Raw genomic sequence first — 25,257 nt, forward strand, 5'->3', positions numbered from 1 at the left:
AGTTGCAAAAAAACTGAGTGACTGAGCACGCACCCAAGCTGGAAATGGGACAGCCAGCAGTGAGTCTGTCTCTGAAACTTCCAGCTGAAGCACACGCTTCAGATCAAAGCTTCAGATCAAACTGAAATCCATTTACGAATTTAAGCCAAGATGAAAAAGAATGTGAACATGTTAGTGAAAAATAACAGGAACTGAAACAAATTACCAAAGCTCAGGACATATAATGGGTCAGGACAAAATGCAGCTAGTATAAGCCCGTGAGCACTGGTGTTGGGGCTTAGGTGAGGCCTCGGGTCATGTGAGAAGAAGGGAGGAGCCCTGTCAGTCCAACCTGAGCTGTCAGTGAGAGTCAAGGTCAGACCAGAGGGCTCCGTTCCAGGAATCAGGTGATGGTGACTACCTCAAAGGGCATGACAGTTGTCTCTGAAAAGCACTCCCCCCAAAAAGAAATGTCAACTTAACAGAATTCACCAGATCCAGCTTTTGATGTTAAGTAGAAACACAACAGAGAAGGCAATGGCAACCCACTCCAGTACTCTTGCCTGGAAAATCTCATGGACGGAGGAGCCTGGTGGGCTGCAGTCCATGGGGTCATGAAGAGTCGGACACAACTGAGTGACTTCACTTTCACTTTTCACTTTCATGCATTGGAGAAGGAAATGGCCACCCACTCCAGCGTTCTTGCCTGGAGAATCCCAGGGACGGGGGAGCCTGGTGGGCTGCCGTCTATGGGGTCGCAGAGTCAGACACGACTGAAGCGACTTAGCAGCAGCAGCAGCAGAAACACAAAGGGCTTCCCAGGTGGTACTAGTGGTAAAGAACCCACCTGCCAATGCAAGAGACATAAGGGACACAGGTTTGATCCCTGGGATGGAAAGATCTCCCGGAGGAGGGCATGGCAACCCACTCCAGTATTCTTGCCTGGAGAATCCCCCTGGCAGGCTACAAGCCATGGGGTCGCAAGGAGTCAGACACAACTGAAGCAACTTAGCACACAGCACACACAGAAATACAAAACTCTATGTCTTAGGAGAGAGCTCTCTGAGCTCTGTGAGTACCTTTCCCACTCTCCGTCCCCACAAACTGCCAGCGCCCTGTGGCGGCGGCCCCTGTTTGCAGAGAGCTTCTGCTGGTTTCCATGAACAGCAAGTCCCTTCCATACAAACCTTCAAGTTGCGAACTTTCAAAGCTGGGAACGTGCCCCTGTGTGTCAGCTGTTGTGCTGGACCACTGTACTTTCCAAGGTACTGTAAGATTAAAAAATGTTTTATTTGTAGTATTTGTTTGCTATGTATTATTTGTGTGAAAAGTATTATAAACTTAGTACAGTGCTACGTACTACATAGTCAGTTGTGTTAGTCGAGCACCTCAGCTAACGTTGTGGAACTTATGAACACACTGGACCTATGAACACACTCTCAGAATGGAACTCATTCATATAGGGGACTTACTGTACACCTGTTCTCACAAGAGTTTTTTTATTATTAGCATCCTGAATTTTTTTTAAACTTTTTATTTTGTATTGGAGTATGGCCAATTAACAATGTTGTGATTGTTTTGAGTGAACAGCAAAGGGCACTCAGCCACACATACACATGTATCCATTCTCTCCCAAAGTCCCCTCCCATCCAGGCTGCTACATAGCACTGAGCAGAGTTCCCTGTGCTCTACAGAAGGTCCTTGTTGGTTATCCATTTTAAATATAGCAGTATGTACATGTCTGTCCCAAACTCTACTCAATACTCTGTAAAGAGTCTAAAAATGAGTGGATATGTGGATATGTATAACTGAATCACTTTGCTGTTGCTGCTTCAGTCGTGTCTGACTCTGTGTGACCCCATAGACGGCAGCCCACCATGCTCTGCCGTCCCTGGGATTCTCCAGGCAAGAACACTGGAGTGAGTTGCCATTGGAGAAGGAATCACTTTGCTGTACACCTAAAACTAACACAACATTGTAAATTAACTACAGGCCAATAAAAAAATAAAAAAAACATTGAAAATGATGCTCAAAACTGCCCATCAAAGCAAGGGCAGTTCTAGGAGTGGCTGATAAAGTTCAGAATTTTTTAAACAAGAGGATGAAGAGATATTCTGGGATTTGTTTCTGTCAAAAGACACTGATTTTTGTCAGTAGTGTTCATGGGGAATTAAGTAGAATTTGGATGGCCTGTATCCTCCATGCTAATTGGCATAAAAGAAATAGGAAGCAATTTTGTGATACTGGGGAAAAAATAATTTTTGTCCTTTAGATAATTTTTAGAATATGAATGAAAACAATATCCTAGACTTTAGATTTTTAATAAATTTCAACTGACATTCCCCTCTATTAGTACAACTTAGTAAAAGTTTATTCTAATTGCCTTCTGTTCATCTCAATTATTTTAAGCATTATCCATTTCAAGGATGATTTCCATATAAGCACATGAACTCAATATAAATATCTTCTGTCTTATGATACAAGGATTGATTCGGTGGAGTGACACCTTAAAGAAAGAAAAAGGCAGAAATATCCATACAATAAGCCATTCTTCAAAAACAAATAGCAGGGACTTCCCTGGTAGTCCAGTGGTCATGACTTCACCTTCCGATGCAGGGAGTGTAGGTCTGATCCCTGATAGGGGAGCTAAGATCCCACGTGCCTTGCAACCAAAAAACCAAAAAAACATAAGTGAAGCAATAGTGTAACAAGCACACATTTGGCCTCAGAAGATTCTGTCAAGGGCTTCCCTGGTAGCTCAGTTGGTGAAGAATCCGCCTGCAAGGCAACCCACTCCAGTATTCTTACCTGGAGAATCCTGTATACAGAGGAGCCTGGAGGGCTCAAAGAGTCAGACGAGACTGAGTGATTAAGCACAGCACGGCACAAATCCTGCCAAAGAGTAGCTAGGATAAACACTTAGAACTCGTTTCCCAGGTTGCTTTCAGAGTTAAGTAGTCAAGGAATGGTGCATCACTTTTATGTAAGATCTTACTTTCTGACCCCAAACTGTAATGCTCACTTGGTCTTTTTTCTTCTTGCTCAACCTGTACTTCCTCTTTTATTTGATAATGGGTGGCTTACTCATCCTATCCCCAGTCCCCACGTCTTTCAAACACTAAGTCCTGCCAGTTTAACCTGTTAAGTATCCAGCCAGCCATCACCATTTCCACAGCATCAGCTCAATGAAGGCATCACCTCGTGCCTGGACAGCTGTTGCCCCTCCCCACCAGGTGGGTTCTCCATTTCAGATCTGTCACCCTCAAACCCCCTCTACGCTGCCGTCAGAGTCACCGATGCAAAAATCTGGATGCATTATCCTCCATGTTAATATTCTTTGGTGGTGCCCAGTCTCACCAAAGACTCAGAATATTCAGCTGGGAGTCATAAATCTTGGCTGGATCTTCCAGGAACACCTCCAATTCACTTGAATCTTGATGCAGAAGTTGGAGTGAACAAGCATTTATTTAGAGAAAAACTACAGCTTTCATCAATTTCCATGGCCCAACAGAGTAAAAACTAAAATCTCCATATCACACTCATGCTCTATGAAATGGTTCACACAACTCCCAACACCTCAACACCTTGTCCTCCTGCCAGGGTCTGTGGTCCCATCCTCTATAATCCTTGTACCTGACTGCCCAGCTTTATCCAAGTTTCCAATGCATATACTTCAACACAGCGCACACACCACACCCTGCAAACCCCAATGAGGACACACCATGCTCTCTCTGTCTTCAGGCTTTGTCAGCTCGATTTCCTCTGCCTGACACCTGCTCCTTCCCTCTCTCCCCAACCACCTCACTACCATACCCAGGATAAGATACATAACCCCTCTAGTGATACCACAGAGTGCGAACACCCCTCGGCCACGTCTCACACCACACTGTGTTGATGTCACGTCTGTGTTCCCCGCTCTCCCTGGGCACCACAGGGATGGAAAGTGACTCCTCACTTTTACATCCCAGATCCAGTACCTTGGACTTGGTGCTCAGTCATCGTTTTTTGCGTTTAACCACAAGAAGTAGGTTCTTCAACTCATTCCTTGGTCATCTGTTAGGTAGCTGATAAAAAAAAGAAGTCCATGGAAAATCAACATCTGTTAGGGACTGAATGCTTTTGTCCCCTCAAAAATGCATATGTTGAAATCCTAACCTCCGCTGTGATAATATGAGGAGATGGTATTAGAAGGGGGGCTTCCCTGGTGGTTCAGTGGTAAAGAACCCACCTGCCAATGTAGGAGACATGAATTCGATCCCCAGGTTGGGAAGCTCCTCTGAAGAAGGAAATAGCAACCACTCCAGTATTCCTGCCAGAAGAATTTGATGGACATAGGAGCCTGGTAGGCCACAGTCCATGGGGTCACAAAGAGTCAGACATGACTTTGCAAATAAACAACAATAAGAATCTTTAAAAACACCTGACAAGTTAGGAAAGAGATCAAAGGAAAAGAGCATTAAGGCCCCTCCATGTGGCTTCTCTACGGGACCTTTGCCCCTCCTGGCCTGGGGACTGAGTGCTCACAGGGAAGCTCAGAGCTGACATCAAGCACTCCAGCAAGATGGAAGCTGTGGGGTCTCCTGTGAACCAACTCGGGAGCCACAAGGCATCACTCTGTCAGGCTCTGTGGGTCAGGGCTGTCATGACCCCATCCAAGTTCAAGGACAGAGATGTAGACCCACTTCTCAATGAGAAGAGGTGCTAAGAACTTGTGCACATGTGTGGAAACTGCTCTCGAATGAGAACCAGAGGTGGAACCAGATGCAGGGCAGAGAGGGTGTTCTTCCCCCTGCCACGCGATGAAACTTAGATGAAACTTCTCTGTAGATGGGCAGACCCAGAGGGGAAAAGAAGGTGATGCTTTTATGAAGATATTTGTATAAGTTATAGCTACAGCCTTTTTGCTTAATACCTCTTTATCTCAGTCCCTGTTTTCTTGTGCTCTGCTCTGTTTTTAAGGAATTAAGAGCATCAAGTATGTGGTGGATATATGGTGTAAATTTATTAAAGTTTTGATTTGTTGTTTTGCTTATTCGCTAAGTCATGTCCAACTCTTTTGCTACCCCATGGACTGTAGCCCGCCTGGCTCCTCTGTCCATGGGATTCTCCAGGCAAGAATACTGGAGTGGGTTGCCTCCTCCAGGGGATCTTCCGAATCCTCCACATCTCCTGCGTTGGCAGGCAAGTTCTTTACCACTGAGCCACAAGGGAAGCCTAAAGTTTTGATAAGAGGTATTAAAAACCCATGCCACTTACAGCCCATTCTAACTTAATATAAAATACTAGGAAATGAGACCAAAATTGCCTTTGCATTGCAGTCAAAGCTGAAAGGAAAAAGCATTATTTTGCATTCCTTACTAAGATGAAGGGGTAATGTTTTCATAAGCAGAAACTATCAAATGTTTATTAAATAAATGAAGCATAAAACAAGCTTTCCTGCAGTTTCATCCATGCCTGAATTTTAACAACTAGCATTTACCTCTGGAATGAGAAGTCCTATTTGTATCTAGGAAGAACGGCTCCCCAGGCTGCACATGGGCTTGTTAGTTCTGAACAGTCTCTGTGACTACTGAAATAAATGATTTGCTTTGCCATTTCACATCATTAACTGGGTTCCTTGTGGTGTTGGTTTTGATGGGAGGGATCAGAGCCTGGGCTGGCAATGAGGAAAGATCACTCCAAGGGCCACGGCAGCATGCACAGGAGAATGGAGCCTGACAGACCAAAGCAAATGGGAGACCAGGGACTGAGGTGAGGAGCCCTCAGCAACATTGTCAGGGATCTGTGGGGAATTCATGTCAAAATAAATGCTGGAGAGGATGTGGAGAAAAGGGAACCCTCTTGCACTGTTCAGTTCAGTTCAGTTCAGTTCAGTTGCTCAGTCGTGTCCAACTCGTTGTGAACCCATGAACCGCAGTATGCCAGGCCTCCCTGTCCATCACCAACTCCCATAGGCCACCAAAACCCTTGTCCATTGTGTCGGTGGTGCCATCCAACAATCTCATCCTCTGTCGTCCCCTTCTCCTCCTGCCCCCAATCCCTCCCAGCATCAGAGTCTTTTCCAATGAGTCAACTCTTCACATGAGGTGGCCAAAGTACTGGAGTTTCAGCTTTAGCATCATTCCTGCCAAAGAAATCCCAGGGCTGATCTCCTTCAGAATGGACTGGTTGGATCTCCTTACAGTCCAAGGGACTCTCTGCAAATTGATATAGCCACTATGGAAAACAGTATGGAGATTCCTTAAAAAACAAGGAATTAAACTACTATATGACCCAATGCTGTTCATGGGGTTCTCACATGATAGTAAAGTAATGCTCAAAATTATCGAAGCCAGGCTTCAGCACTACATGAACCATGAACTTCCAGATGTTCAAGCTGGTTTTAGAAAAGGCAGAAGAACCAGAGATCAAATTGCCAACATCCACTGGATCATCAAAAAAGCAAGAGAGTTACAGAAAAACATCTATTTCTGCTTTATTGACTATGCCAAAGCCTTTGACTGTATGGATCACAATAAACTGTGGGAAATTCTGAAAGAGATGGGAATACCAGACCACCTGACCTGCCTCTTGAGAAATCTGTATGCAGGTCAGGAAGCAACAGTTAGAACTGGACATGGAACAACAGACTGGTTCCAAATAGGAAAAGGAGTACGTCAAGGCTGTAGATTGTCACCCTGCTTATTTAACTTATATGCAGAGTACATCATGAGAAACTCTGGACTGGAAGAAGCACAAGCTGGAATCAAGATTGCCGGGAGAAATATCAATAACCTCAGATATGCAGATGACACCACCCTTTTGCAAAAAGTGAAGAGGAACTAAAAAGCCTCTTGATGAAAGTGAAAGTGGAGAGTGAAAAAGTTGGCTTGAAGCTCAACATTCAGAAAACGAAGATCATGGCATCCGGTCCCATCACTTCATGGGAAATAGATGGAGAACAGTGGAAGCAGTGTCAGACTTTATTTTTCTGGGCTCCAAAATCACTGCAGATGGTGACTGCAGCCATGAAATTAAAAGACGCTTACTCCTTGGAAGGAAAGTTATGACCAACCTAGATAGCATATTCAAAAGCAGAGACATTACTTTGCCAACAAAGGTCCATCTAGTCAAGGCTATGGTTTTTCCTGTGGTCATGTATGGATGTGAGGGTTGGACTGTGAAGAAGGCTCAGCGCAGAAGAATTGATGCTTTTGAACTGTGGTATTGGAGAAGACTCTTGAGAGTCAAGGAGATCCAACCAGTCCATTCTGAAGGAGATCAGCCCTGGGATTTCTTTGGAAGGAATGATACTAAAGCTGAAACTCCAATACTTTGGCCACCTCATGTGAAGAGTTGACTCATGGGAAAAGACTCTGATGCTGGGAGGGATTGCGGGCAGGAGGAGAAGGGGACGACAGAGGATGAGATGGCTGGATGGCATCATTGACTCGATGGACGTGAGTTTGAGTGAACTCCAGGAGATGGTGATGGACAGGGAGGCCTGGTATGCTGCGATTCATGGGTTCACAACGAGTTGGACACAACTGAGCGACTGAACTGAACTGAACTGAATGCCTATATATGGAATCTAGAAAGATGGTACTGATGAACCTGTTTGCAGAGCAGCAGTGGAGACCCAGACATAGAGAACAGACTTGTGAACACAGGGAGGGCAGGAGAGGGTGGGCCAAATAGGAAAAGTAGCATTGAAACATGCCTGCATGCATGCATGCTAAGTCACTTCAGTCACATCGCCTCTGTGCAACCCAATGGACTGGAGCCCATCAGGCTCCTCTGTCCATGGAATTCTCCAGGCAAAAATACTGGAGTGGGTTCCCATTTCCTTCTCTAGGGGATCTTCCCCACTCAGGGATCGAACCCACATCTCCTATATTAGCAGATGGGTTCTTTACCACTAGCACTTATTCTAATTGCTGAAAGGTTAGAAAAATCAAAGAATGAGCTAGGGAATTTATAATAACACTGAAAAGTAAAATTACTTGCACCTTATCACACAAATGCAGGTTATTTTTTTCCCCATGACCTGTTTGACCTTAGATATATCACTTGATAGCTCTGGGTCTCAGTCTCCTAATCTGTAAAGTGAGGTATTGGAATCTCCTGCTGACTAGCTGAATTGTGGTCCGTCGCTCCCATGCTGTAGAGTTGTATTGTTATATGAAGGCTGCAGTGAGAAAACGTGCTCTCTATTGTGATTGATTCATGGCAGGTACTCAGTAAGTTCATGGGGTGCTCTGTGATTACCTAGAGGGGTAGTGGGGATGGCTGGAAGGGAGACACAAGAGAGAGGGGCTGTATGTATACATATGGCTGATTCATTTCATTGTACAGCAGAAACTAACACAACATTGTAAAACAATTATACTCCAATAAAATGAAAATTTAAAATAAAATGGCAAAAAAGAGGTAAATGAGACAAGTCAATATATCAGGAGCTTTTTAGCCACTCTTTCCAAAATTCTAATGTAACCAATGATCTAATACTTAAAAGAAAAAACATGTTAGAAAAGATACTATGTTTGAATCTGTAGTATCATTTTACTCAATTTGAATCCTAGTTGAAAATAATTATATTTTGGCTGTAACTGTTCTGAGGCATGTGCCAACTAAAAATTTCTCATTACCTAATCGAAAATTATGTGGTTTGTCTCGATGTTGATTGACTTGGCTTGATGGATTCCTGAGGGAAATCATGCCATTCATTTCTGATCAAATTCACATTCCAACCCACACATTCAGAATTCTCACTGACACCACTAAAGTGAAAGGAAATTGAGAACCAGATCTCTAAGAGACCAAATTGAAGGTTTCCTTTGGGTTCTTGGACCTAGGTTTTAATTGTCCATTTTAAAAATAAATTTTTATGTGTATTTATCTTTCAGTAGGATTTTTTTAGTCTTCTGACTTCTAAAGAATGAACAAGATGTATTAAAATGTGAAATAACACTTTCTGAAAGTGAGAGTAGGTAGACAAAAATACTCTAGAGATTTTTTATTAAAATGCCATTTTTGTTCTCATGTGAGCAAAGAGTCCATGTATTAAATAAAGAATATTAGGAAGACTAGCAACTTCTTAGAATTCTGTGGGAATCATGGGGTTAGGTTACTAGAATTAGGAACCACATCCCAGAGCTTTCCTGGTGGTCCAATGGTTAAGACTCCCTGTTTCCACTGCAGGGGGCATAGGTTTGATCCTTGGTCCAGGAACAATGATCCCACGTGAAGCAGGGTAAGACCAAAATTTAAAAAAAAGGATACAGCTTCTAGTTTAGCAAAAACAACCAAAAACACACTTTGAAAAATGCATTTGCAAATGAAAACATAAGGAATTTTTCACTGGTACCAAATAAAAATGTTTCTAGGACATTTTTACATTATTGCCCCATGAACTTAAAGTCAGTTTGGAAATAAAAACTGATGTGGAAAAGTAGACTAGTCTACTGTAAGTTAAAAAGGAAAGCATATTTGTTACCTGGTTCAATAGCAATCATATAAAATGGAAAACTGATTTCCATTAGGTATTCAGCAAAGTCACATTTCTATGGCCTGAAGAATAAAGAATCTTCTCTAGGAATATGTTACTTCATGGTTATATTCATTTTAAAAGTCAACCCAAGGATAACAGTTGCTTTCTAATGGCAAAACCAAGCCTGCTTTATGACATTACCTGTGCAATACTCATAAAGTAAATTAATATGTTAAAAGTTACACGGACACACAGTCCCAGTAAAACATGTCTACAGTGTGCTAACACTCCCAGGGAAACAAAATCAGTAACGGTATTTTGGAAGAAATCAAGGAGAATGAAGATAAATAAATTAGAAATCGCAGGACACGAGGCCAGTGGGAAGGGTTTGGGGCAATTCAGATCAGATCAGTCGCTCAGTCGTATCCGACTCTTTGCGACCCTATGAATCGCAGCACGCCAGGCCTCCCTGTCCATCACCAACTCCCAGAGTTCACTCAGACTCATGTCCATCGAGTCAGTGATGCCATCCAGCCATCTCATCCTCTGTCGTCCCCTTCTCCTCTTGCCCGCAATCCCTCCCAGCATCAGAGTCTTTTCCCATGAGTCAACTCTTCGCATGAGGTGGCCAAAATATTGGAGTTTCAGCTTTAGTATCATTCCTTCCAAAGAAATCCCAGGGCTGATCTCCTTCAGAATGGACTGGTTGGATCTCCTTGCCATCCAAGGGACTCTCAAGAGTCTTCTCCAGCACCACAGTTCAAAAGCATCAATTCTTTGGCACTCAGCTTTCTTCACAGTCCAACTCTCACATCCATACATGACCACAGGAAAAACCATAGCCTTGACTAGATGGACCTTTGTTGGCAAAGTAATGTCTCTGCTTTTGAATATGCTATCTAGGTTGGTCATAACTTTCCTTCCAAGGAGTAAGCGTCTTTTAATTTCATGGCTGCAGTCACCATCTGCAGTGATTTTGGAGCTCAGAAAAATAAAGTCTGACACTGTTTCCACTGTTTCCCCATCTATTTCGCATGAAGTGATTAGTATATATTTAAAATGGAAAATAGAAAGTAGAAGAAAGTGAAGTCGCTCAGTCGTGTGCAACTCTTTTGCAACCCCATGGACTGTAGCCTACCAGGCTCCTCTGTCCATGGGATTTTCCAGGCAAGAATACTGGAGTGGGTTGCCATTTCCTTCTCCAGTGGATCTTCCCAACCCAGGGACCCAACCCAGGTCTCCTGCATTGCAGGCAGACGCTTTACTGTCTGAGCCAACAGGGAAGTCTAAGCCACCAAGAAAGTAGAAGAGTAAGTTAAAAATATCAACAGCCCTTCTCCATTTTCTCTGATGAGAAAACAATGCAACAATGAAATCTTTTTTAATCTATGGGGAACAAAGCTATCCTTCTCTTGATGTCACTGAAAAACTTTGCGCTAGAGTTAACTCCCATCTCTGTGATGAGGTATGGATTTCAACCCATCCAGAATCCAGCTCTGAGTTCCCTGCACAAAAGCAGCAGGAAGTTCAGTCTCTCTTACAATGGCAGTCCCTTCTTCTCCAGGAGGACAAACATTCCAGAATCCAATGAGGCCAAACCAACAGACTTGTCCTTGTGACCATGGCTACCAATCCACTGGGGTGGCCACCAAGAACCTTGGTGGCAAGCCACCTGGTTTTGAATCCAGCAGTTCTGGGAATTCCACACAGGATAGTTTATTAAAGCCAAGAGCTGTGGGGTTTTTTTTTTTGGGGGGGGGGGGGGTAGGTGGGGAGTAGGTATCTTCCCTGTATACCCCAGTGGCACTTTCACAGCACAGGGTTGGGGCTCCCTCACCCCGGGATGACAGTTCTGCGGGGGTCTACCTTCTCCCCTCTCCCTTCCTCCCCGGGCATCATCTGTGATCTCAAGCGGGGAAGGGCAAGAATTAGAAGGACAAGCTTCTATGAGCCTTTGAGCAGAGTCTTCCTGCCAAACCACAAGAAACACTGGGGCTGGTGCCCTGGCTCACTCTGTGCTTGAAGTAAGAGGGTGGTGGCCATCCAGGTGGAAGAACAAATATAGACTAATTTAGGGATAATCTGTGCTGCACTGGCATTGCCCATTTCATGGACCAGCGGGAATTCTGAGCGCCCACGCTGCATGGCCCTGCACGGGTCACCTCTCAAGCATCATCCCCAACCCCCTGGATGCTCTGGTGCCAGCAGCAAGGGCCTCCCTCCTCCTCCTATTACTGTTCTCCTTCCCAGCATGGGGCCTTTTCCAGCCTCAAATCCATCCTTTATTCCTCTTTCTTTCCTTTTTGAAAAATGAATTACCCTGGGAAACTTTTCAACAATTCCTCTCCAAGTATTATCACAAGAATGACGTTTCCTTGGCGAAATCGACCAGTAGTCTGACAGATACTAATATTTTATGATAGATCTGTAATTTCTCGGTAGAATTGCCACTTTTATCTGACTCTTCTCTAATTTTATCAGACCCTAAATCATTGCATTTGGACTGGTGTGAAACTTGAACTAAAGTGTCAGGTTAGGACACAATTCACAATGAAACTTTAGCTTCCAGAAGTGGAAAAGTCAATCCGTTTCTACAGTTTTACTCTTTATAACAAACCAGGATATAAAATTCTAGGCATTTCTCCTAAAGAGTTACTCACACACATGGAAATGATATATGTACATTATTTATTGTGGAAGTTCTGAAATAGGAAAATAGTGAAAATAATCTAAATGTTCACTATATACATAGATACACAACTTTGTGCATAATGGAATAATGAGCAAATATTAGGAAAATAAAACAAGAAAGCTCTTTTCAATATGACATGACCATTAAAATATGTTAGGGAGGGACTTCCCTGGTGGTCCAGTGGCTAAGACTCCAAGCTCTCAATGCAGGGGACCTGGGTTCAATCCCTGGTCAAGGAAATAGATCCCACATGCCACAACTAAAGGTCTGGCATGCCACAACTAAGAGAACAGCCAAATAAATAAATAAAAATAGATATAAAAAATATGTTAGGGAGTTTTAAAAAGAATTAGGTAAAGACCACTGGATGTAGCAATACAACCATTTTCATAGAATAGGAAGAAAAATAAAATAGATTTATATTTGCTTATATGACTATGAAATATCTCCGAAAAGATACATAAGGAAAACTTATGATGGGGACAGAAGTAGGAACAAAATTCTTTGTAAACACGCAAACATACATCTACTAAAAATACATATTTTAAAATATTCTAAAACAAAATTAAAGGGTAGATTTTCAGACTTTCATTTCTGAACAAGTTGGAGTAATACGGCCCAGATTTACCCTGTCATCTGAAAAAACAAGAAACAAACACACATGAAACAGTGGTTTTCAAGATACCAGATGTCTGGGAATGAAGGACACTGATTCCTGAAAGACGGGAAACAATTAGGTGAGACCTGGACTCATCCCCAGCTTACTTACTTGAGAGAGTCTCCAGGTTGTGGTGTAAGGAGGGGAGCCCGGCGAGGCCAGCCTAAGTCAATGTGGAGCCAAGAGTCTGGGGAGAAGAGGGCAGCCAACATTTCAAGGGCAGAAGAGAGTCGCATGGGAGGAAGCTCCCGAGGGTACCCCCTGAGTCCTCTGCAGAGGACTGACAAGAGCCTGTGCATGAGAAGAAACTGCCCACAAATGCAAAAGAACAACTAGAAAGAATTAGAAGTAACAGTAGCCAGAAGGCATCCAAGGCGGAGAAGAGAGTCTGTTCCCATCAGACTGAACAACCCAATAATCACAGGACATTGAAGCACACACAGGGTCTTACCTTAAGGGTGTGAATAATTTGTAGATTATGCCTTGCTTAAGGCTCGCAAAAGGGTCAAACTACCTCCAATTGCATCCTGGAACAAAGCTCAAAAATGTTCAAAATATCCAGCACCCAAAAACTTCTGTATCTCAAATAAAAATTTATTACGCAGGCAGAGAAGCACCAAATGCAATCATGAGAAATATTCAATTAACCATAAAGACAGGGAAAGAAGGAAAAGGAAACAACAGATGGGACATACAGAAAGCAAAGAAGATAATAGTTTTAAACCTAATCACATGAATAATCATATTAAAAGCAAGTGATCTCAGCATCCCAATGTAAAAGCAGGGACTTTTAACAGCAAGATACAAGTATAAGCTGCCAACAAGAAAACCACTTTAAATATAGACACAAATAGTTTAAAAAGTAAAGTAAAAAGGCCTAACAGGTATAAATATTAGTGTTCCGAGAGTATAAATCTAAAGAAAGCTGAAATGGCTATACTAATACCCAAGCAAGATCAATGCCTGAGTAAAGAATATTACCAGAGGTGATGAGCCATTTTGTAATGAGAATGAGGTCAATTCATCAAGAGCACATGAAATTCCTACACATATACGCACTTATTAACAGAGCTACAAAATGCATGAAGCAAAAACTTGATAGAACAGAGGAAGAGATAAACAAATCCAGAATTATAGGCATAGATTTCAATATCCCTCTCAGTAATTGATACAACAAGGAAGCAGAAAAATCAATAAGAATATGGAAGACTTGAACAACACTATCAACCAGGCTTACCTAATAAATATTTATAAACCACTCCATTCAATGGCGACAGAATGCATTCATATAGATCACATTCTGAGCCAGTAAAAAACCCCAATAAATTTAAAAGGATTCAAGTCTTTCAAAGTGTGTTCCCTAACCACAATGGAATTACATGTAAATCAATAACAGAAAGACCTCCAAAAAAAATACCAAATACTTGGAAAATAAATTACATACATTTATATAACCCATAGGTCACAGAAAGAAAACAACAGAGAAAGTATGGAGTATTTGAACATGATGAAAATGGGAACACTGCATATCTTTTTTCTTTTGCAGAATTCTTCTAAAGCAGTATTTAAGGGAGACTTATAGTACTAAATAGCTTTATTAGAAAAAAAATCTCAGATCAATAATATCAGCTTCCACCCTAAGTAACTAGAAAAAGAAGAGAAAATAAAGTACAAAGTCAGTAGAATAATTAAACTAATGAAGACCATGGAGAAATCAATGAAATATAAAACTGAAAACAATAAAGAAAAATCAATGAAACCAAAAGTTAATTCTTTAAGCAGATCAATAAGCTTCTAGCCAGACTGACTAGGCAAAATAAAGGAATAACATAATTTGCTCAGCACCATTAATCATTGTGGAAATGCAAAACAAAACCACAATAAGATACCACCATGCCCCTGTAATGGAGAAGGAGATAGCAACCCACTCCAGTATTCTTGCCTGGAGAATCCCACGGACGGAGAAACCTGGTAGGCTGCAGTCCATGGGGTCGCACAGAGTCGGACACGACTGAAGCGACTTAGCAGCAGCAGCATGCCCCTGTTATAGTGACTAAACTTCAAACTGCCCATATCAAGTATATGAGGATATGTAGCAGTTGGAACTCAAATACAGCTGGTGGGAATATAAAGTCACAAGCACTCTGGGAAAGAGTTTCACAGTTTCTTAAAAGGTTAAACCCACACCTACCACATGATTTAGTCATTCCACTCCCAGGCTTTTTCTCAAGAGAAATGAAAGCATATATCCACACAAAGATTAGCACACAAAACTCACAGCAGCTTTATTTGTAATAGCCCCAAGCTGAAAAAAACCCAAACGTTCATCAGTGGGCAAATAGGTAATCAAACTATAGTATATCCATGCAAATGGAATACTACTCAGCAATCAAAAAGGAAGAAACTATTAATAGACATTACAACAAGAGTGAGTCTCAGAATAATGACATGAATGAAAGGAGTCAGACACTCCCAAAGGAGAGTACATACTGTATGATTTCATTTATATAAAATTCGAGACAATTAAAACTCATCTACAGAGGCAGAAATCAGTTACGTCCTAGAGGAAAGGGATGAGAAGAGGGTCAGGAGGGAGGGAGGGATACAATGAGGAAACTCTGGAGACATGATAGATGTGTTACTTTTTCCTAAGTGTAATGATGGTACCGAGGGGTATCCATAAGTCAAAACCTATCAAATTTTCCACTTAAAATATTTGCAATTCATTGCATGACAACTATACCTTAGTTACACTGTTCAAAAGATTAATGGACAAATATGAATAAATACACAAACAAAAGGCTTGTTTCATACCAATCATTCACACTAATCAAGATAGGAGATGCTAATTTTTCTAGGGCTTGGAAACAACATCAGTGAAGGTAAGGGGGTCCATATGAATTTATTTTATTATGCCTCAAACTAACCAAAGATACATCCCAAGTTTAGTTTTTTATAAACTCATCAAGAAACACAAGATGTTGTGTTTCCAATAAATCATTTACAATAAAAAATATCAATCTAGGATGTTCTCTTCCCAATAGCTAGACTAGTTCCATATCTATAATAGTAGTAACTCTAGTTGGGAGATTTAGTCTGCACAGTGTAAATTCTGTTGCACTCTGGTCTCATGTTTTACACAGTCAAATGAGAATACATTGGTAGGACTTAAGATCTTTCCATTTGTGGTCCAGACTGAATAGAACTGACAATTTCTTTTTGTAATTTTTTGAAATGCAGGTGTATTTTGGCCAAAATAAACACAGCTCGATGCCATGTTCCTTCAATATTACTGGATATTTTCATACATTCTAATGATTTTTCTTGCTGTGTTTAAACTGATGTCAACCAAGTTTACTTACAGTTTTGACCACATCTCTGGTCTAAGACCATATATACCCAGCTGCATTCTGAATATCCTAATTTCCCCAACACTTGGACATATCATCTTCCCACACACCTAAATTAGTCCCTGCTCCATTAGATCCAGAATTTACAAATTAGGTGCGTGCAATTCCATTATGACTATTGCTCTTTTGGGGCTTCCCCAGTGGATCAGCAGTAAAGAATCCACCTGCAATGCAGGAGATGTAGGAGATGCATGTTCAGTCCCTGAGTGGGGAAGATCCCCTGGAGGAGGGCATGGCAACCCACTCCAGTATTCTTTATTGGAGAATCCCATGGACAGAGGAGCCTGGCAGGCGCAGTCCACAAGGTCTCAAGGAGTCGGACATGACTGAAGCAACTGAGCATGCACACATTGCTCTTTTTTAACAGTGAAGCAAACTATATATTATGCTGGGTTATCTCTCAATATGTTTTATAATTTATTATTAAGGACTGAGAATTTCTAATCGCTTGAGCCCAAGCCCCATGGAACCAAAGATGACACAGATGTATCAAATACGATCACTGAGGAACTGCCCCCAGGATGTGGTCCCATGCCTGTCTGTCCCAGCTATAGCTGTGATTCCCTCTGAAATTCAGGGCATGAAAAATGGGAAGAGAATATACTGCTGGAGAGAGAGCGAAAGTAAGGCACATCTGGTTCCAAGACTTCCATTTCAAACAGAATTTTTGAAATGCATGAGATCCTTTGTGTTATTATTTCAATCCTGCTCACTTTCCTAGGGGAGAAATAAATCCCTCTTCCTGTCTTGTAATCTTTCCATCTACAGAGAGTATACACATATTTTTTAGAATCTTAAACTAAAGTGATTAGGCCAAGTACCATTGCAACATACAAAGTCTCTGAAATATACAACACACTTAAATAAATTCACATTTATGTCCCTCTAGAGCATCATAGAAAGTTACCAACGGCACGACTTCAGTGAGTCTGTAAATTGGTGTGTCTTATTTACTTAGACATTTTTAAACATGCCTCCAGTATTTAGTGTCTTGTACTTATATATATAAATATCCTTTGTTTCCAAAAAATCTTCAGAAGTGTCACAAAAATTTTATTGACTGTGTGTGTTTTTACAGATTTGCTTGGTCTGCATAAAGTGTTCTTTAGTTGTTTTATGTACACATTTATGTCGCTGTCTCTTTTTACTTGGGGTAAAGAATCCTCCTGCAGTGCAGGAGACTCAGAGATATGGGTCCAATCCCTGAGTCGGGGAGATCCCCTGGAGAAGGAAATGGCAACCCACTGCAGTATTCTTGCCTGGGAAATCCCACGACAGAGGAACCTGGTGGGCTACAGTCCATGGGTTCGCAAAGACTGGGACACAACTTAGCAACTAAACAACATCAACTCTCTTTAAACATTGAAACAGAAACAGCATTGCAGTAAAGAACTCAAAGGCTTTGGAATCAGAGTACCTGGTTCAGCCACAGCGCCACCACCATCCTGGCCCAGAGAGGATGTTGGGCCCTCCCTCCCTCGTCCTGTTTCTCCCAGTAGAACACAGGGATGGTATTCCTAGGGCTGCAGTAAGGATTAATCAAAAGAACTGGACAAGAATCTCACAGAAGAGCCCAGCACACAGTGAACATTCAAAAACCCAAGAGCTGGGACTTTCCAGGTGGTCCAGTGGCTAAGACTCCCAGCTCCCAATGCAGGGGTCCAAGTTTGATCCCTGGTCAAGGAACTAGATCCCACATACCACAGCTAAGTGTGTGCATGTCACAGCTAAAGACCCCACACGCCACACCTAAAAAATCCCATGTGCCACAACTAAGATTCGGTGCAGCCAAATACATAAATATTAAATACACACACACGTGAGCAGACTCCTCTGGCAGTCCAGTGGTTAAGACTTCATGCTCCCACTGCAAAACAGTGGCAAAAAACATTAAAAAATAATAATAATAATAATAACAGAAAAACTGAAAAGCTGCTCCTGAATTGCAAAAAAAAAAAAAAAAATTTTAGGGCAGAATCCAATGATTATAAATTACCTCATTACATAGTAATGTGACTGCAATGCATCCTAGCAAGAGCAGAAAACTTGAAATTATTATTTGATCCAAAGAATATTTCCTAGAAAGGTAGACTTTAAAAAGAACATCATTAAAGTGAAAAGACCTAGTTTAAACTCCAGCTTCGGCATGCTACTAACTAGTTCTGGTTGGTTATTTTGTTCTAACTGACCATCTTGTAGTCTGTTAAATGGACATAACCTGGAAATGGTAGGTGCATGGTGAATACATATGAGAAATTAATTAAAGTTATGGTCTACAACTGTGTTATCTATGTTTTTATGTGTCTGATAGTATAAGATCTCTTTCACTTTGAGGAAAAGCCATAAAACCACTGATTTTCCCAACATATCAGTCACTAGTCATCTTATACTTCTCTCTGATGACAAACACACGTAGCTAATGTGTGGCTCCATGGGGCGTGAGTGGCTTGAGAGCCTGAACTATGAAGTTAAAAGCCCATGGGGGTTCCAGGAGCGATTGGAGACCCCGTGAGAACTCATGTGCACTCACTGAAAAACTGTGCAGTGACCACTGAAACTTAAAGTTTGCTGTTTTTATCCCCAAGCAAAATGCCCGGGTCCCCGATGCTCAGAACCCTTTAAAGATGGTTTTATTCCTTTCACAGGTCTCCCGTTATGGCTGGAGGTCTCTTTGCCGTGGATCGCAAATGGTTTTGGGAGTTGGGTGGCTATGATCCAGGTCTGGAGATCTGGGGAGGAGAGCAATATGAAATTTCTTTCAAGGTAAGCCATCAGCACCCTTGCCACACTAGGTCAGCCTCTTTTTGACAATTGCAATGGAATGGCGACATTTCGTTTTGTGACCTATGCTATAAATTGACATCGAAAACAGACATGTCATTTTCCCACCTCAGCTTTTGGCTGAGAGAGGCTACTTCCTCCTGAAGCTTCCTAGAGATGCAGTCATGCCATCAAAGTAAAGCAGAGGAGAAAGTCCAGAATCCCACTTGCAGGCAGGAAACGCGCTGCGTGAGCACCCCTGCTGCTCCGCTGGCCGTGCGTTCCTTCTCAGGCCCCCAGAACAGACAGACAGTGGCTAGGAGGTGAAAACAATGGAATTACTGGAGCTTCTGCCCTTTATGTTTGTTCTAGAACAAACACATATGCTGGAGAAGGAAATGGCAACCCACTCCAGTATTTTTGCCAGAAAAATTGCACGGACAGAGGAGCCTGGTGGGCCACAGTCCATGGGGTCGCAAAGAGTCAGACACGACTGAGCAATTTAATGGTTAAATGACGTATATATGTATAACTGAATCTTTATAGAATTCCAAAACAAGTGAGTTTTTTATTTTTATCTTAAACTACTCAGGTTTCGTTTCCATTTGCTTGGACCATAAGTACTTCTAAAATTATATACTTTATTACATATATTCTCAGTCGCTCAGTTGGGTCTCACTCTTTGCGACTTCATGGACTATAGCCCACCAGGCTCCTCTGTTCATGGGATCATCCAGGCAAGAATACTAGTGTGGGTTGCCATGCCCTTCTCCAATCAAACCTGCTCTCCCGCATTGGCAGGCAGATTCTTTACCCACTGAGCCATCCAGGAAGCCTTTATTACATATATATGCATGCATATATTCTGATACACACATATATGATACATAAATATATAATAGCATATAAAATTTCAGGTTTTGTAAATGACAACATTTACTACAACATATGAAGATCAGATAATCAAAGCAAAATAAACTATGCAAAAGGTTTTCTTTTTTCCTTTATTCTTGTCATTATTCATACAGAAGATAGTGATTCTCACAAAATTTACCATACCGAAATCTCAGTAAATAAATCAGCTCTCTTAATTACCTCTATAAAGTCAAACCAATTCTTGCTAAAATAAAATGTATCCTGAATACAGTACAAGTCAAACCTAATAGTCTAGCTAAACTTTTTGAATTTATGGATAAAAGAAATTGATAAAACTGGTTTTTATTCAACTTTAATAACCATATTCAGTGTGTTAACAGAAATGTTATGTTGTCTCCAAAGTGTTATAAAATAAATATCCCCAAAGAGAAACTCAGGAGACATTACTGCAGGCTTCAGGACATCTAGAATTTTCAATCTGACTGCTGGCAATAAACCTGGGAACACTATTTACTAAATTAGTGCTTCTTCTCACCATTATTGAAACACATCTAATTTCACATCTTAGGCACTGTTTTCTCAAACTTCTGTATAGGTACATTTACACCATTTATTCAATGATATGTGATATACAAATGCTAGGCCAAGTGCTTTACATGCATTATATATTTTAAAACCACAGCTCTAAGAAGTTGGTATTATTCTATTTTATAGATGAAGAAACTGAGACTTGAAAGTTTTAAAGATTTTTACATTAATTTTTTTAAGTTGTAAAGATTAAATAAACTACCTGGTGTTGCTTAGGGATTAAAATGCTCAGGATGACTCAATTACAGAGAATACAGAAACATAAAATTGTCCATTCACCCAAGTCATATCTGCCAACACCATTCCCAACTTCACAGTTACCCTGTTAGTCTCTAGCTAATGGTTCCTCTCTCTGAACAGAGGAGCATGTCTTCATTATAGCCCAAGAGCATAGCCACGAACTCTGTGCTGACTCTGGCAAAATACTGCTGATATCAGATGTGGTCCAAAGCTGGAAGGAATTACAATAATTCCTTCCACTGGAAAAACAGAAAATTGCGTTTGACTCCAGCAGTAAAAGAAAATACAGCATTGCTACATTTGCAATATCATAAGAGGTCAAAGAATGCTTTTTACTTTTCACAGTTCAAGAGTTTTTTTGGTTTTTATATTCTCTTAATTCATGAGTTCTTTAGGTTTAAAATACTATCAAGAAAAATATGTATTGTACAAATAATAAATCGTGGAAACGGTGTAGAGCAAAGGGAACCTTCTTAATACTGCTGGTGGATCATACATTGTTGCAGCCACTGGGGAAAACAATATGGACGGGTTCCTTAAAAAAACAAAAAAATAAGAGTTGCTGTATGATCCAGCATTCCCACTCCTGGGCATGTATCTGGACAAAACTATAATTCAAGAAGACACATGCACCCCTGTATTCACAGCAGCACCATTTAAATTAGCTATGACATGAAGACAACCTAAGTGTCCACTGACAGAGGAATGGATAGAGCTGTGGTGCAGGTATACAATAGAATGTTACTCAGCCATAAGAAAAAGAACAAAAAAGATGTCATTTGCAGCAACATGGATGGACCTAGAGATTACCATACTAAATGAAATGTCAGACAAAAAAAGACGAGTACTGTATAGTATCACTTATATGTGGAATCTAAAAAAAAAAAAAAAAAGCTACAAATGAACTTATTTATGAAACAGAAATAGACTCACAGACATAGAAAGCAAACTAGTTACCAAAGGGGTAAGCAGGGAAGGGATAAATTTGGAATTTAGGATTAACAGACACACACTACTGTATATAAAATAAACAACAAGGACCTACACAGGGAACTACATTCAATATCTTATCATAACCTATGAATCACTTGAAACAATGTAAATCAACTATACCTCAATTTTTTTAATTTATTGAATTATTATTTATTTATTTGGCTATGCCAGGCCTTCAGTTGTGGCATGTGGGATCTGTTAATAAATTCCCAGACCGAGGATTGAACCCAGGCACCCTGCACGGGAAGCATGCAGGCCTAGCCACTGGACCACCAGGGAAGTCCCTATGCTTTTTTAAAAATTATTTAAAAAGAAAAAAAATGGAAAAAGGAAACCTGTATTAAAGAGATACCTGACTTTGAATAAAGAACCGGGTGTAGATAAAAGCACTGCGGGAAGTCTGCGAGTTTGCAGAACGGAATCTGCATTCTACATCACAGGGGTATTTGTAAGACAAACACAAACTTGAACCTCTCACGTGGCTATCACTTCTATCTATTGCTTCTTTTCAGGGTGACCTGGGGTTTTATTACCCCACTTCCTCTTCCTCCCATTATCTGTCATTCTGAAGGTTATGATTGGAATGCAGCCCTTCTGTCTTTGTCTAGAAACCATGGAAACAGAGCTAGAGGTTCAGGACTATGTTGCCCCAGTTTGTTTGATGGGAATGCCAGATTCTTTGTCAACAGCTATGTCTTATGGGGTCCCGTTTCAGACACAGCCCTTTGTCCTTCCCGCCACTGTGGGCTGACCTTGGGCTTGCTGTCCCTCTCTATCAGTACTTGGAACATGAGGGAAACACATTCAAGCAGGTTTTGGTGGAATTGGCATGGAAGATGATGAATATTCTCCATATGAGATAAATCAAAAGAACTGTCTACAAATAGCTCTGCTCAATGGCATTTTAAAAAGTCAAAGAAAAATCAAATATCTGTATTTGGAGAAAAAGTTAGTACTTCCCTAGTAGCTCAGTTGGTAAAGTATCTGCCCGCAATGCAGGAGACCCAGATTCAATCCCTGGGTTGGAAAGTACCCTGGAGAAGGAAATGGCAACCTACTCCAGTACCCTTTCCTAGAGAATTCCAAGGACAGAGCTGACCTTGGGGTTCCTGTCCCTCTCTATTAGTACTTGGAACATAAGGGGGACACACTCAAGCAGGTTTTGGTGGAATTTGCTTGGAAGATGAGGAATATTCTCCATATGAGATAAATCAAAAGAATTGTCTACAAATAGCTCTGCTCAATGACATTTTAAAAAGTCAAAGAAAAAATCAAATATCTGTATTTGGAGAAATAGTCCATAAATTGTGATTAATTTTACCAAGGAAAGCACTGTCAGATGCTCACTGGTCAGCCCTCCAGGCTTGGAGCATGTACAGACAACTGAGAATTCACCAGTCTATTCCACACCATCAAAAGAAATTGTTTCAAGTCTGAAACTTAGAAACTCTCATTCAAAAGATTTTGGTCTGCATTTGTCATCAGGCATCTTTGCTTGCTGTTTGCGCGTCAACCAAAGAATCATTTCAATAACGTTTATGACAAGATTCTGTGGCTGAATGAAAATATGTCCAGAAAAGTTTGTGTTAGTCTCTCAGTCTTGTCTGACTCTTTGTGACCACATGGACTGTGTAGCCGGCCTCTGTCCACGGCAGCTCCTCTGTCCATGGAATTCTCCAGGCAAGAATACTGGAGTGGGGGTTGTCACTCCTTTCTCCAGAGGATCTTCCTGACCCAGGCATTGAACCCAGGTCTCCTGCACTGCAGGCAGATTCTTTACTGTCTGAGCCACTGAGAAAACCCGGGGGTGGGGGACCCTCTGCTTTATATTAAAAGGCTGAGTTTTGGGTCAGACGATGCTGGCTATGGGGGCACCTCAGTTCTCTGTCTCTCTGAACAGCTTTCCTTTTTCTAACATCTGGCGAGGTGAGGAGATTTCATGCCATCACACAGAGACCAGCACAGCATACCACAAAAACGTTGCTGTGGTATTTCAGGACACAGCCAAGGAAAAGAGCTCGCTAGAGAAATGATCCGTCTGCCCTGTGCTCAGGCTTCCATCTCTTTTAATATGAATCTGAATTCTCAAATGACCCAGAATTATCCAGCTGCCTTTCAAATGTTGCTAGGTTACCAGCTGCCAGGGAGGAAAAAGCACCATTAAGTCAGACACTCAACTAGCTTTTACTGAGCATCTAATTTACATCAGGGCAGTATTCCAGGTACTCAGTTTGGAGTTGCATCTGGAAACAAAAGGGCTTCCCAGGTGGCATTAGTGGTAAAGAACCTACCTGCCAATTCAGGAGATGTAAGAGATGCAGGTTTAATCCCTGGGTCAGGAAGATCCCTTGGAGGAGGGCATGGTAACCCACTCCAGAGCCATACACGATTTAGTGACTCAACAACAACAACAGCAAGTGACCACCTCTGTTATGTGCTCTTGTCCTTCCCGTGCAAAAGCTTGAGGTTCAGATATGTAAGGAAATTATCACTTATCTCTCACACTCTTTCAGCCTTTATCAGTCACTAATTCATTCAGTGGGCATTTATTTATTGATTACAACGTGCCAACTCTGGGCTAAGCTCCAGAGATTCAAAGATAAATGTGAAAAAAAAGGCTCTCCAGTTGCCACCTGGAGAATTAATTGATTCCAATTTCTCAGTATTGTTTGGAATATATGTTATTTCCATATTCACAGGAATAACTTAAGAATATACACAGGAACCTCTTCACCAGCCTCCCTCCCTGTTCTTTTCTCCTCTTTCAACTTATCTACAGTTTTTACTCATTTAATTCCCTGAGTCACTTTATTTTCCCCTCCTGCTACAGTTGTGTCCAACTCTGTGCAACCTCATAGACGGCAGCCCACCAGGCTCCCCCATCCCTGGGATTCTCCAGGCAAGAACACTGGAGTGGATTGCCATTTCCTTCTCCAATGCATGAAAGTGAAAAGTGTAAATGAAGTCACTCAGTCGTGTCCGACCCTCAGCGACCCCATGGACTGCAGCCTACCAGGCTCCTCCGTCCATGGGATTTTCCAGGCAAGAGTACTGGAGTGGGTTCCCATTGCCTGGGAAAAGTTCACAATTGCTCCTAAGAACCTCACAAATCAAATTAGCATACCAAATCATAAACCATGAAAGTTTCCCTCAGTCATCTGCCTCACCTGTCTCCAGCTATACTGCAAACCAGTTGAAGGCGTGCTTTCCTTTCCTTCCCAGAAAAGATGGAAACACATCCATCTATCACTGTCCTTGTTTACTGCAGAGATTTTAACTAACCAGACTTTGTTCCTGAAAGTTTGGGTTATTCCCTCTAAAATATTAATCAGAAACCTTCATCGTGAATCCATGTGCCCTGCAAGCTAGACCCTGCAGAAGCACGCAAGAAAGCCCAGTACGAGCCTTCAGGTCAAGTACAACTGAGATGGGTATTTCACCTGTTAAACATAAACATCAGATAAAGCAGAAAAGCACAAAAAACTTAGGTTAAGAATCTCCTCTAGGGTGTCCCTGATGGCTCAGTGGTTAGGAAACCACCTGCCAGTGCAGGGGATGTGGGTTTGATGCCTGATCCAAGAAGATCCCACAT

The 25,257-nt window shown here is 41.5% G+C and overlaps 1 protein-coding gene across 1 annotated transcript in view; it reads left to right on the forward strand.

Annotated features, from left to right (window-relative positions):
- Nucleotides 1–25,257, forward strand: part of GALNTL6 (polypeptide N-acetylgalactosaminyltransferase like 6) — a 1,496,936-nt gene that overhangs the window by 1,341,753 nt on the left and 129,926 nt on the right. Inside the window, exon 7 of the mRNA XM_055577661.1 lies at nt 18,854–18,971. Within this exon, the coding sequence (XP_055433636.1) occupies nt 18,854–18,971 (118 nt within the window). The remainder of the gene's footprint in view (nt 1–18,853; nt 18,972–25,257) is intronic.

This window comes from Bubalus kerabau, chromosome 4 (assembly GCF_029407905.1).
Source record: "Bubalus kerabau isolate K-KA32 ecotype Philippines breed swamp buffalo chromosome 4, PCC_UOA_SB_1v2, whole genome shotgun sequence".
NCBI lineage: Eukaryota > Metazoa > Chordata > Mammalia > Artiodactyla > Bovidae > Bubalus > Bubalus kerabau.